The sequence below is a fragment of the Chanos chanos genome, chromosome 8 (genome assembly GCF_902362185.1).
Source record: "Chanos chanos chromosome 8, fChaCha1.1, whole genome shotgun sequence".
Lineage (NCBI taxonomy): Eukaryota > Metazoa > Chordata > Actinopteri > Gonorynchiformes > Chanidae > Chanos > Chanos chanos.
Window position 1 is genome coordinate 34,341,639 of NC_044502.1, and position 14,621 is coordinate 34,356,259.

The window sequence follows — 14,621 nt, forward strand, 5'->3', positions numbered from 1 at the left end:
ATCATGAACTGGAATATTTCAATAGCATCTGCGCCACTATTTGCTCACTTAAATGGGCAAATTCATCACTGTATTGCTCCTCTATCCTCTGGGACAGAAATGAACAGTGGTATGAGCATGGCTTGTGAAGGGTGATCAGTGAGGATATCAATGAAATCCTACAAAATGAACAAGTGCACTTAGAACAACTAGTTGTGCTCTTTATCCCTCTTTCTTGAGTAGAAAGATATTACAGTAGAAAACAGCATCCAATTGTTCTCCTAATATGTATAACATTGTGTCTGAACATTCTCCTCCCAATATTATTATTGTTATTGTTGTTGCTGATTTTGATGACAATGATAATGATAAGGATAATGAATACAACAACAACACAATAATAATAATAATAATAATAATAATAATAATAATAATAATAATAATAATAATAATAAGACACTGTGACAGCTATAAATGAATACTGCCTACTACCTGCTGTACTGCAAGTATGATGTAATTTACAAACATTGTAAGCAATATATTTTCAGTTACTGGTGAAAGATAAAATGTCAGTTTTGGTTCTGCAAATGGAGCTCTGGTAACACAGATACTTGTCCAAATAAAGGAAAGACCGACATAAATTGTCTTAATATGGCACTAGGGCACTACGAGCTGAAAGACAACTTCAATGCATATTGGAATAGATACTACAAATGTCCAGAACTGTACTGGATCAGTAAGACACCATTTTTCAATAAGAAATTACAGTATTTAATGTTTAGTTGATGGTGATGAAAAATATTGTCCCAGATGCTCTTCTAGAATCTATGATAAGAGTTTAGTTGGGTCGATATCTGTAACTGAGATGACAACAATACATAATGTTTATGTTCAATTCATGCTCACAAAACTATTTAGGCATAACTTGTGCTGTCTGAAGGTGTATTTGTCATTGTGAAAGAAACCACACTGATTGGGATACAACTGTGTGCCACATTATGTACTTTTTACTTAAAAGTGTCAGGAATGACTTATGAGACTATTTTTGGCACAGTCCAATCGACCTTTGTTTTTATGTACTGCAACATGTTCATAGTATAATCTTCTGTAAAGTTCTTGATTAACTCTTCCATTTATAGAGGAGATCTATTCCTAGACTGATTTTTGTAGACGACTGCAGATATTTTAATTTATATCTCAAAGTAATGCAGAGACATTACGATCAAGGTGTATGCACTTCCAACTATAGTTGACCGTGCCTGATGACACTATTATCTGAGGCACTGTTATATAACCACTAGGAGACACTGCAATGTTTATCACAGAGGCATGTACCAATCATGCCCAAATAATCAGCTTTTTTCATGTTTATACAACTAACTACAATAGCATGTTATAGGCTTACTTAACACAGAAACCAACCATGTTGAACCTGTTACTTTTAATACACTTCATATCCCTCATTTACCTGAGTGTTCACATTATTGTGGCAGTTACTTGTGACTATCCCTAACACAATACATACTATAGCACACAGAATAAGAATTGAGAGCTGGTGCGGAGTGATATAATGGCAAACAATTTGTTGAGGTAATGCAAGAATGTATCATATGGAAACATAAATAAATAGACAAAACCAATTTTATTGTATATTTATTTACATTAGAATATTGTGTTACTTTCAAAAAATGTTATTATCAACTTGTCAGTATCTTTTGGGGAAAAACATCTTTTCATTCACCAGTTTGTATTTCATATATATCTATTTTTTTTTTTACCCAAATCATCTTAAAAATAGTTATATTCTTCTAAGTGAGTATGTCAGAACTCTTCATCTCACACCCAAAAATACAAGTTATTTAAACATGCAAGCAAAAATATATAATACAGTATAATATCAAAAATAACATGAAAAATGGAAATAAAATATGAAGATTTACACAAGTCAAGTACTTTCAAGAAACAGAACAAAACAACTTATAGGTTTAGAAAACAAGAAAAGAAACACTGGTAGAACAAGCAACAAAGAATAAAGCCTCCAAATGTAGTACTTAAAAGGAAATGCAAAAATGGACAAATAAAATGCAATCAACCCCCAAAAAGATTAAATCTGATGATCTCATATTTGTGTTAGCCCACACAAGGTAACTTAAGACTTAAAAAAAAATATATTGCAACAATCTACTTCATTGTAGGACAACATACTACCGTCAAACTGTTACTGAATTGTATTACTGGATAAAAATATAAAAAAAGATTGCACTGTCCAAATACAACCTCTTCCATTCAGAATTTAATGTAAACAACCCTGTTGATACTATTAATTGATGTCTCCAAATTATTTAAGTGTGATACAATGCAAGTCCAATGAGCTCCTGGTCATAAATACAAATTTTGATGTGAATGCCAAATTAAAGACGAAAGCAGTTCCTAGTGTGGTATCCCAGGCAGACTTCAGAGGAACCCTAGCCTCTACTTTGTCTCTGCACAATTTAAGTGCATTGGAAGAAAGGAGGAAGTGCTTGACTGTAGATCTAAAAACAGAACAAATTCTGACTTAAAAAAAAAATAATTAAATACAAAAAATGAGAACACAAACGTAAATATCTGCAACTAATGAGTAAATGGATTAAAGAAGTGACTTGTTCTTCTCATGCAAACAAATGTGTGTAAACTGAATTATGAATGTAACAATGAAAGTTGCATGTTTACAGAATAAACTACCTGAAGGTCTGGACGAGGAAGCTGTTGATGAATATCATCCAAGACCACATCAGTGCGTGCCCCTCCATTTTGACATCTGAATAAGAGAGAGCTCTATAAAAGAAAAAAAGGAAGAAAGAAAACAATACATAATCACTTAGTTGTCTCAAGATTGTAATGTTCCCAAAGAAAGCTTTTGGAATCATCATTTCCTATCCATGTAACATTTTTTGACAGCACAAAAAATGAAATTGGAAACATTAATTCAAATTCAAAGTGCCTATTTAGATGACAAGATATCCTAGCAAAAAAAAAAAATGAAAATGACAGGCAAGGGAGATATGAAATTTACTAAAAAGACATAGAAATATGACGCCAAATGCAAACTCAATTCAACTTACAAGAACCAAATATCAGGAACTCAGGTTTTTCCAGATGATTTGACTTGAAGTAGGTTCAAATATCTGAAATCTTCTTGAGACCATATGCCAGGAACACTTGAAAGAATTGACACTGACTATGAGCTTTGAGGAAACATGATTTTGGGGATGATGGCTCCAGTGACGTTCTGGAAGTCAGCTGGTTGAGATCATTAAGTTGATTTTACATGAATTGACCCAGTGACAGGATGAGAGGGATGGGTGTGTCCATATGAGTGATCCTTTGAGCGCAGAAGACAGCTTAATGCTTTGAGTGTTGCTTATTCCTCCAGTGTTAACATGTAGTGTAGTGATTTTTGTGTATTTCTGTCTTATCTGTCCACTTAACATAGAGAATATCGTTCTAAATTTCTTTGATGCCTATTATCCTCTTTTTAATAAATTTACTCTGTCAAACTTTTATACACATACTTAAAATAAAGGCACATACATATATTTTCTATTTCAATCAGGTAAACATCACTTTCGTGTTTGTCTTGGCATATCTACTGGAGTATTCATCTAAACAAATTGAAAAACATAAAAGCTTGAAAAAACATTCCATAGAATAAAAATGTAAAAGTATTGAAATAAAAGCTTCTGACAAAATTTTCAACTCAGTGAAATGGCTTCTGAAAATCGCAGTAGTCAAACAACTGCAAAGTAACATCAGCTGCTTATAATAATGTATAAGTAATAATAATATAAAAAGAATCCAAAGTTATTGTTGAAATATTAAAATACACATGAAGAAGCAAACGTTGCAATGAAAAGAAAAATATAGGCTAAGGACTGTGATCAGTTAATCTTGGACTGGTAATACATAGTGTTTAAGCATCCAAACTACATTAATTGGGAAAATCCTAAAAATCCCCAGTTGGAACAAAATAGTAGTTTATGGAATGCAATTTCCTAAAGAAAACTCATGCAAAGCAGAATAAATAAGTCTCTTAGGTATCTCTATTTCTACTGATTTCTTCTTTGAATTATGCAACTGTAGTGTGCAGTGGTAGAACTGCAGTGAAAGCACCCTGTTCTTCTGAACAACAGTGCCGGTTCATTGACAGTGCTGTGAGAGCCTGCACCAGCTCATCCATGTTGAGTCCACTGTGTGGTCCAGCATTGAATCTGCGACCATAACTGGTGGATGTATAGGAGGATGATGAGAAGCTCATGCTGAAACCGGAGCCAGTGGCATCAAAGCTACCTCTTCTGGAGCCAGACCTTGATCCTGTCCTAGATCCAGACCGAGAGCCAGCAGCAGACCCTGAGCCACTGACACTGTAAGGGCTATAGACACCTTTGGTGGACTGTGAGCAAGCTTCCAGCAGTCTTAAGCCAGATCCTTCCTCAACCATGCTTCTGTCCATGGCATCTTTGTAAGAGATTTTCAGTTTGGTTTTAGGGCAGGTAAGGTATTTGGTATAAGCACTCACATCTCTGAGTTTTTGGGCTGTACGAGCATCAATTATTCCTTTTTTGATAGCCTCTTCCAGAGAAATTCTACTCTCAACTTCTGGTTCAATCAGACCACCAGTGAGATATTGTACCTCCAGAAAACGCTGACCGGCCTCATAATAGAGCCAGCCCTTCTTTAGAGCTTGGGCAGCTGACATCTTGACCTTAGTTCTGGGATCTTCAAACCCATTGAATGCTTTCTGAGCCAAGTTAATTCTGTCGACCATTATTTTGTCTACAAGACCTTTGTTGGTTGCATCAGTGACAGAGTACCTTTGTCCTGTGGAGGGATCTATTATTCCACCAGTACAGGCCTGTGCCTCCAAAAGTCTTTGACCAGTGATGTTATCAAGAAGGTTTCTGTGCATAGCCTCAGTTATTGAAATTTTCTCTAAAGTGTCTGTGTCAAGAATTCCGGCCACTGGCCCAGTCTCCTCAGTTGGGTCATTCCATACAGTTGCAGGGGTTCTGATGGAGGGCACAGGGCTCATTGGATAAGAAGATGTTGATCCAAAGGAGGAGGACCTGGAGCGGAAGCCACCCATGTTCCCTGATAGCATATCAGCAAATTCTGTGATGGCTAGATTGCCTGAGCGATACTGATCAAGAGCGGTTTGGTCAATGAGTCCTCTTGCAAGAGCATCATCAACATCATACTGACGACCTGATCTTCTGTCAATTAGAACTGATTTCACAACTCCATCAGAGGATGTCATTGTGATCTCTTCCCACTCACATTCCTGTTCTGCAAGTTCAAGGTAAGTTGAATGGTCAATTAGTCCTTTACGGTAAGCCTCATACACAGACATTTCTCTGCCTGACTCTGGATCCACAATGACTACTCTGCGTTTGCGAACTGAGGACTTAGAAGATGCTCTTCTCTCACGCTTCTTTTCCTTCAGAAGCAGAAGCACAAGGCCTGTCTCTGGGTCTGTAATGCACCTCTCCATCAGCTGTAGGTAAGTAAGGTTTTCCTCTGTATTTGGGTCAAAGAACCCTTTGGTATCATCTGAAGGATCAGAGAGGATCTCATTCATCTCCTCATCAAAGAAGCCACGTTTATATGCCACTTCCACGGGCAAGCGATGACTCTCCTCTGGGTCAATAATTCCTCCTGTGGCAATCTGAGCTTCAAGAAGACGAATTCCGTGGTCTTTCAAGATCAGGCCTTTTTTCATTGCCTGGAACAGGGAGATAGTCTTACCAGAGTAAGGATCTTTATAGCCAGTCACTGCCCGCTCAGCAGACAACAGTTTATCTTTGAATTCTGCACCCACTATTCCCATTTTCACAGCTTCACTAACTGTAAGTTTGAGGTTCTTAATAGGATCAATGACATAACCAGTGGCAGCTTGGGCCTCCAACAACTCAAAAGCAGTTCCTGGCCTGATCATGTTCCTCCTCATGGCTTGGTAGATAGAGAGACGATCCTTAGAGGACTCTACATATACGCCAGCAATACAGCTTGTACCTTCAAGGAACCTCTTGAGTTTAGCACTCACCTCTTCTACAGTAGTCAAACCCTCATTAAGATCAGAGACAGTTTTGTCATCAATAATTTGAGAGCGGACTAGCTCCTCCATGGTGATTTGCTTCCTGAGACCCTTGAACATAAGTCGTCTGTCTGCCAAGGATAGCAAGCGCCACCCATCTTTGTCAACTTTGCATCTCTTCAGCAGTTCAGCATATGACAGTTTTTCATCTGTGAGTGGATCCACATAGCCTCTAAAATCATCAAGTTTTTCATTTGCCTCCTTGCTGATGTATGCACGTTTTGTGGCAACATCTGTTGGCAGATGGAAATGGAATTCAGGATCAATGATGCCTCCAGTAGCTGTCTGAGCCTCAAGCAGCCTCAGGGCATAGTCCTCTGGCACAAGATCTTTTCTCATAGCTTGGAAGAGAGAAATAATCTTTCCACTGTATGGATCCTTATAGCCTGTGACTGCTCTTTCTGCAGACAGAAGTCTATCATGCAATTCTGGGCCAACCACATCTTTGCGGACTGCCTCATCGACAGTGAGCATCTCGTTCTTAACAGGATCAATGATGAATCCAGTGGCAGCCTGGGCCTCAAGGAGACCAATGGCCACATCAGGTCTCATTAACCCTGATTTCATGGCCTGATAAATACTCATTTTGGAAATGGAATCACATATTACTCCAGCTACACTGCCTGTACCGAACAAATACTGCTTCACACTCTGCATTTCCATCACCTCGCGCAGGGTCTTTTTCTCTTCCTTAAGCAGGTTGTAGGTTTCTAAGTCAATAATGCGAGCATTAAAAAGCTCCTCAATAGTAATTCTCCGCCTGATCGTGTTGCAGGATTTGATGTTCTCCCCTCTGATAATCTCTCTCTGCTCCATAATTTCAATGATTATGATTATCATTCGTTCCTTTGTTATCTTCCCAGAGCGGTATTCATCCAGAAGTTTATTTCTCTCCTCTTCAGGTATCAGATTTGAGTTCATGACATCCCAAAGAGTCTTTGAGCCCCCACTGAAGCCTTCAAGTGGAATGTCAACTGTGGTGCTTGATAGATCACTCTGAGTTTGCTCCTCAGTGTAAAGGTAAGTCCTCTCCACGACTGTTGGTGACTGTGGTTTAGAGAGTGGTAGAAGGTACAAGCCTGTGTCAGAATCTCTCAGACACTTGTCTTTCAATTGTTTGTATGACATGTTTTCATCAGTGTTAGGATCAGAGAAAGCCTTGTTTTCATCTGAGGTCTCAGCAAAAGTACTGGCCATTTGCTTACTGAAATATCCCCGCTGACAAGCCACGTCATCCGGAAGGCGATGACTGTTCACTGGATCTATAATTCCTCCAGTGGACATCTGAGCCTCCAACAGTGGCATGGCATGCTCTTTAGGAATCAGGTCTTTTTGCATGGCCTGGAAGAGAGAAATCTTTTGACCTGTGAATGGGTCTTTGTAGCCAGTTACTGCTTTTTCAGCAGACAGTAGTTTCTCATGGAGTTCAGGACCAACAATACCTGCCTTTACAGCCTCATCCACAGTAAGAAACTGGTTTTTCACTGGATCAGAGATGAAGCCTGTGGCAGCCTGGGCTTCAAGCAGTGCAATACCTGTGTTTTGTCTCAAAAGTTTTTTCTTCATGGCTTGATAGATGCTGATCTTTTCTTTCGTAGGCTCAAGGTAGATGCCAGCAATACACTCAGATCCCTGCAGATATTTGTTGACCGAGTAATTTTTGCTGACCTCTGCTGGAGTCTTTTTGCCTTGCTGGAGCATGTCAAATGTGGCCTTATCAATGATCTTTGAGTCAAACAGAGAATGGGCTGGCACAGGAGCCCGGAGCCCTTTGAAGCTAGCCTGCTCTTGTTTCTTGGCTTCCTTTTCATCAACAATTGTGATAACAATTTTTATCAACTTTTCGATTGTGACTTTGCCAGACCTGTACTGTCTCATTAAATCAAGCCTTTGCTCATCAGTGAAATATTCAGAGTTGATAATTTCCCAGATGGTGATTTTCTTCCCTTTGAATGGTCCACTTTGCAATTCCAGTGTAGCTTGGCTCATGGCCTCCTTGGTCTGGGCCTCCGTGTACTTGTGCTCCTCCTTTGCCTTGATTGCTTCTTCAGAAAGAGGCAAGAGCTGGAGTCCAGTCTTTTTATCAGTAACACATCTCTTGTGGAGCTGCATGTATGTGACATTTTCCTGTGTGTTGGGGTCAAAGTAACCTTTAATGTCATCAGTTGGGTTATTTATGATCGTTTTCGTTGCATCATCAAAGTACCCTCTCTTGCAAGCAATGTCATGTGGAATGCGATAGCTCTTTACAGGGTCAATGATGCCTCCTGTTGTCATCTGTGCATCAAGGAGTCTCATTCCCTGGTCTTGGCTGATAAGCCCTTTCTTCATTGCCTCAAATAAAGACACAGTTTTTCCAGTGTAAGGGTCTCTGTAGCCTGTGACGGCTCTCTCTGCAGACAATAGTTTTTCATGTAGTTCAGGACCAACAACACCTGCTTTGACTGCCTCATCAACTGTAAGTTTCTTGTTGTCTACAGGGTCAACAATAAATCCTGATGCTGCCTGTGCTTCTAGGAGATTTAATGCCTGTCCAGGTCTCATCATGTCCCTTTTCATGGCCTGGTAAAAAGACATTGTTTCCTTGGTGGAGTCAATGACAACTCCAGCAATACAGTTAGTGCCCCTCAATGCTTTCTGAACAGGTGCCATCTCAGACACTTCTTTGACTGTCTTATTGCCTTTATGTAACTTGTTGTACAGATCTTTATCAATGATCTTGGACTCAAGCAGTTCAGTGGCAGGTACAGATGCCCTGAGGCCATCAAATGCAAGTTCATTCTTTTTCTCCTTTTCCTCTGCTACAGTGATTACAATTTTGATTATTTTCTCAATTGTAATTTTTCCTGTTTTGTACTGACGGATCAGATCTTTCCTTTGGTCATCTGTGAAGTATTCGGAGTTAATTATCTCCCAAATTGTGACAGTCTTTCCCTTGAATTTTCCAAATGGTACAGACACTGTCGTCTTATTGAATACATCCCTGGTTTCTTCATCAGTAAATGTTCCAGCACTTAAGGCTGCATCTTCTGTGATGGGCAGGAGAAGCAACCCTGTTTCAGGGTCTGTAGTGCACCTGCCCATTAGCTGCAGGTATGTGAGGTTTTCTTGAGTGTTTGGATCAAAGAATCCTTTCGTGTCATCTGAAGGATCTTGGAGGATTTTGTTCATTTCTTTATCAAACTGACCCTGCTTATAGGCTGTTTCAATCGGCACACGATGGCTATTAACTGGATCGATGAGTCCACCTGTCGCTATCTGAGCCTCAAGCAGTCTGATAGCATGATCCTCAACAATGAGACCCTTTTTCATGGCTTCAAAGAGTGAAATTTTGTTTCCAGTGTAAGGATCTGTATAACCTGTGACTGCTCTCTCAGCAGAAAGCATTTTATTATGAAGCTCGGGTCCTATCAGGCCCTCTTTCACAGCTTCGTTTACAGAGAGCTTCCTGTTTTTAATAGGATCCACTATGTATCCTGAGGCTGACTGTGCTTCCAGTAGTACCAGACCTGTCCCTGGAGTAATTTTCCTCTCCTTCATGGCTTGGTAGATGGACATTTTCTGGTTTGGATGTATGAGAAGGCCACCGATGCAGTTCTTTCCCTTCAGAATTGTTTTAAGTTTGTCTGTCTGGCTGAGCTCTTGTACCGTGGTTTTGCCTGTCTTTAGCTTATCAAAGTCCTTTTTGCTCAAAAGTCCTACATCAACCAGCCTGCTTGCTGGAACCTTCTCACGGATACCATCAAAAGCTAATGCAGAATCTCCATCCACTTCATCACCAATGCTTTGGCCATTGAGAACCTTGCTAGTAGTGTTAGCGTGATCAGTCTGGATCTCTCTCTCCCTGGTCTGTGACATCTGTTGTTCAAGCTGCTCAAGTTTCTCACGAAGTTTCTGGTTTTCTTCAGCAAGCAGTCTCTCTTGCTCAAGCTTTTTCTTTTCAAGCTCCTGCATTTCTTTTTGCTTATTTAACATCTCCTTCTCTGCTTCTTTTTGTTTCTTTAGCGCATCATCCATGGTGGCCTGAAGTTTCTTCTTGTCTTCCTCCATTTGTTTCCTTTGACGTTCCTGTTCATCTTTGAGAGCTTTTGCCTTTTTGACTTCTTCCTCAAACTGTCTCTCCAGTTTCTTCTTCTCATCTTCAATGAGTTTTTCTTTCTTCAAAAGCAGCTCCTTTTCTGTGATGAATGTCTGCTGAAGGAGTGTTTTCTCTTGCTGCATTTGTTCCTGTTGAGCATTTGCCATCTATGAGAAAAGAACAAGAGGAAATAGTATTAAAAACAAAATATTGCACCATCATTAGAAGAATTTACTATGATTATTTCTACAATATTCATTTCCACATTATGTATCTAATCCTGAATTAGTCGAACAGATAAAAAAAATGTAATAGAGAAATATAGAAATTACAGTATGAATAGCAGATCAATGATGAGAAAAAGTTGATCAGAAAGTGAATTGTATCTTTCAGGAATATTGGTAGACGAAGGTAAAATAAAAATTGATCATTTAAACAATGTTAGTTCTTAGAGAGAGGGTTAAGAATGACATAAGCTGCACATTTATGCCATCTTCAACACAATACCTCTTTAGATTTAATCTGCAAGTCTTCAGCCTCCTTTTTCAATTTTGCCTTCTCTTTTTCAAGTTCGGTAATGGCTTTACGGAGCTCATCGGCTTCTTTATTGCTGCTCTGTCTCTGAATTTCAAGTTTCTCAACAATAGTCCTTTTCTCTTGGGTAGAAAGTTCAGTCTCATGCAGACGGGCACTGATCTCATCTGCCTGCTTCTTGAATTTCCTGGCTTCCTCTTCTGCTCTGGATTGGGCATCACTGAGCTGAGACACCTGAAGCCTAAGTCTTTCAGCCTCAGCTTGGATGTCTAACTGTCTCCTACGCTCAGCCTCCAGTGATTTTTGGAAACCTTCAGTTTCCTCCTCTAGACGTTGCTGCATTAGTTGCTTGTCTTCAAGCAACCTCTGGGCCTGTTCTTGAGCCAGATCCTTTTGTTTCTGTAGCATTTCTGCCTCTGCTCTTAATTTTGATGCTTCCTGGATTGCAAGCATCTTTTCCTTCAGCATCTTTTCTGCAAGCGCCCTCTGCTGGGCAAGGTCAGACTCCGCTATCTGTCTCATACGTGCAGCCTCTTGAGATTCCACACTGAGTCTAGCAGCTTCCTCAGCAAGCCTTTTCATGTTCTCTGCTTCCTCAGCAAGGAATTTCTGGGTATTATCTTTGTCTTTTTTGATGAGACGCTGGTTTTCCTCTTCAATTCTGAGCTTGAGTTTTATCAGTTCCTCCATCTGAATCTTAACTTTGAATAGTTCCTCCTCCACCTGAGCCTTCTGGTTAACGGCATCACTGACCTCATCCTTGAGGCGTTGCAGCTCCTCATCAAGAAGTGATTTCTGTTTGTCAGTCTCTTCTAGCTGCAATTTAACCATAGTGAGCTCTTGTTCAACTTGAGATTTCTGTTTCAAGGTTTGCTCTGCAAGTTTTTTGTGCTTTGCCATCTCAGCATCAGCTTGCTGTTTGTGTTTGAGTGCTGCAGCCTCTGCTTGGGCACGCTTGGCTGCCTCTAGTTCTGCCTCCTTTCGTAGCCTTTCTGCATCCTCTTGAGCTTTGGCCTGATTGGCTGCCTCCACTTCTGCTGCCTGCTTCTGTCGCTCTGCTTCCTCTGCTTGCTGACGAAGCAGGGCTGCCTCTTTCTCAGCCTTCTCTTTGGCCTTTTCTGCCTCTTGCGCAAGTTTTTTGGCTTTTTCATACTCCTCCCTCAACTTTTTCTGTACAAGACTGTCTTCCTTCTGTTGTACAAGGACACTGTGAACTTGCTGTTCTGCTGCACTGCATTTCAGGGCAGCTTCTGTGGCAGCTTGAATCTGTTTTTCGGCCTCCTTGTCAGCATCTTCTTTTTGTTTCTTGGCTTCTTCTGCCTTCTTTTTGAGGCGCTCCACCTCCTCCTGAGCAGCCTGGCGCTGTCGAGCTGCCTCCTGCTCTGCTGCAGCAATCTTTTTTAATCTCTCCTCAGCTTCTCTACGTTTTCTCTCTTCTTCCAGAGCAAGCTTACGCAGTTTTTCTGCCTCTTCCTCAGCTTGCTGTTTGCTCCGTTGAGTTTCTTCTGCAATGTTCTTGAGTTTATTCAGTTCAAGTTCCAAATCCAGCTTGCCTGAAGAGGCCTTCTCAAAATTAAGCTTAAGGATGCGAATTTCTTCCTCAACAATTCTTCTCTGTTTGAGAGTTTCATCCACAATTGTTTTTTGTCTTTCCAGTTCTACATCAGATGACTTCTTGAGCTGGTTAATCTTTTCCTCAATGTCTTGTTTGTGCTGCGTTGCCTGATCTTCCAGGGCTTTCCTCTGGTAAGCCTCATCCTCAGCCTTTCTTCGGAGGCGTTCATTTTCTGCTTCTTTCTCTTTTAGTGCTATTTCAGCCTCTGTTTTAAGGCGGGTGGCTTCATTGATGGCAGCAAGTTTTTCCTTGAGAATTCTTTCTGCCTCTGCTCTCTGTCGGGCAGCTTCCTCTTCAGCGACCTGCCTCTGCCTTTTTGCCTCCTCAGCAATGGCACGAAGCTTAGCTGCTTCTTCAGCAAGATCCCTCATCTTTGCGGCTTCTGCCTCAAGAAGTTGCTTGCTCTTTTCAGTGTTGGACATGATATCCTTCTCAGCTTTGGTCTTCTGCTGAATAAGTATATCCATTTCACTTCTAACTTTGGCCAGCTCATCTTCAAGTTGCTTCCTCTGTTGTTCTGCAGCATTGATCTCATTCTTTAGACGGTACAGCTCATTCTCAAGCAAGGACCTCTGCTGTTCTGCGTGGTCAAAGTCAGCTCTTAAGCGGATGAGTTCTTGCTCTGCAGAGAGTTTTTGCTGTGCTGTACCTTCTGCAAGCTTCCTTTGTCTCTCCAGCTCTTCTTCTGCCAACTCCTTTTGCTTAAGAGCAGACTCCTCAGCCTTGGCTCTTCTTTTGGCCTCACGCTCAGCTTCTTCCTTTTGTTTCTCTGCATCCTCCTGTGCTCGGGACTTTTTATGGACTTCTTCTTCAGCCTGGAGCCTGAGACGAAGTGCCTCATTGGCCTTCTGTCGCCATTTCTCTAGTTCTTTTTCTGCTTCTTCCCTTGCCTTGTCAGCATCCTCCTGCAACTTTTTGAGGTGCTCAGCCTCCTCTTGCAGCTGAATGACAGTCCCATGCTCTTGTTTAAGTGATTCCTCAAGTTTTGAAGTTTTCTCGACAAAGGACATGCGCTTGCTTTGAAGTTCAGCAGCAGCACTCTTTTGAGCTGCATCCTGGGCAACCTTGATCTGTCTGTCTTTCTCGACTTCAGCCTGCTTCATGCGTCTCTCAGCCTCTTCTGCCTGCATCTTGAGTTTTTCAAGGTCATCCAGGGCCCTCTGTTTCTGTTTAGCAGCCTCCTGTTCCGCCTCAGATTTGAGCCTGAGCTCCTCCTCTGCCCTGCGCTTCTTTTGAGTCTCTTCATTGACTTGTTTGCGGAGCTTCTCTGCCTCCTCTTGGGCCGCTTTTCGAAGCCTCTCAGCTTCATCAGCCTTTTCTCTAAGCTGCTTAAGCTCAGCTTCTGCTGTGGATTTCTGTTTTACAGTTGTCTCCAGCTGAATCCTTATTATGCGGATCTCCTCTTCTATTTTGCCACGGCTCTGCAGGGCCTCCTCCACTTGGTGAGTCTTTGATTTGATTTGTTGTTCTGAAATGTTTTTCAGCTCTTGCAACTCTTGCTGAATGTTGAGCTTTTGCTTCTCTGCATCCACAGCAACAGCTTCTCTTTTGCTAACCTCTTCTTGCATCTTGAGCTTGAGCTCTTGTGCCTCTTTTTCAGCTTTGGCAATAGCCTTTGCGTGAGCCTCAGCTAACTGCTTCTGTTTCTCTAACTCTGCCTGCATTTCGGCCATTTTTTTCCTCTCTTCCTCTTTAAGTTTCTCAGCAGCTTTCTGTATTAGTGGAATCAAATGGTAAAGAAAATTATGATTAGGATCAGTTGTAATGGGTTAAATGTTAATATCATTATGTTAATCAGAGAAAGCCAGATGCAGGTGTAAACACATGATCAGATGATGTTAAGGTGTCAGATTAAAAGTGCAAGGTCATACTGAATTATGGTCTTGTGATATAATTAATGTATGGAGACATGAGACATTACTTCACAACACTTCACGCCACAAACACTGACTTAAGCATAAAGCAGCAAAACGATCTGTGGTATCCCCTACGATATTCTTGTAAGTCGGGAACTGCCGTCAAAGAATTACATTTTTTTATTAAAAGTTGGACAAATATGTGCAATCCAGCACAACACTACACTACACTATACTGAACAATATAGTGTAGTGTTGAATCATTTCTTCAATTTCACTTCTTGGAGTACGACAAAACTTTTAAAAACAATAATAGTGGCCATATATGAATAACAATATAAAATATATCAGGCATTATTTGTAGATCATGGGTTAAATAATAAAAGGTTGATAAAACTGATCATTTTTGTTAAGAAGGAGTAGAGT

The 14,621-nt window shown here is 40.7% G+C and overlaps 1 protein-coding gene and 1 long non-coding RNA gene across 3 annotated transcripts in view; both read right to left on the bottom strand.

Moving 5' to 3' along the window:
* Positions 1–2,006: 2,006 nt before the first annotated feature.
* On the bottom strand, positions 2,007–3,787 carry LOC115818520 (uncharacterized). The gene is made up of 3 exons (XR_004025540.1): positions 3,084–3,787; positions 2,704–2,796; positions 2,007–2,513 (listed from the first exon to the last, which is right to left on the bottom strand). It is a non-coding gene; the product is annotated as an uncharacterized LOC115818520 (long non-coding RNA).
* A 110-nt stretch (positions 3,788–3,897) lies between these two features.
* Positions 3,898–14,621, bottom strand: part of LOC115818519 (plectin) — a 59,708-nt gene continuing 48,984 nt past the window's right edge. For both annotated transcript variants that reach the window (XM_030781901.1, XM_030781902.1), the window contains exons 31-32: positions 10,698–14,051; positions 3,898–10,357 (exon numbers count right to left, since the gene is read on the bottom strand). In XM_030781901.1, coding sequence (XP_030637761.1) covers positions 4,088–10,357; positions 10,698–14,051 — 9,624 coding nt within the window. In that variant the 3' untranslated portion in view covers positions 3,898–4,087. The remainder of the gene's footprint in view (positions 10,358–10,697; positions 14,052–14,621) is intronic.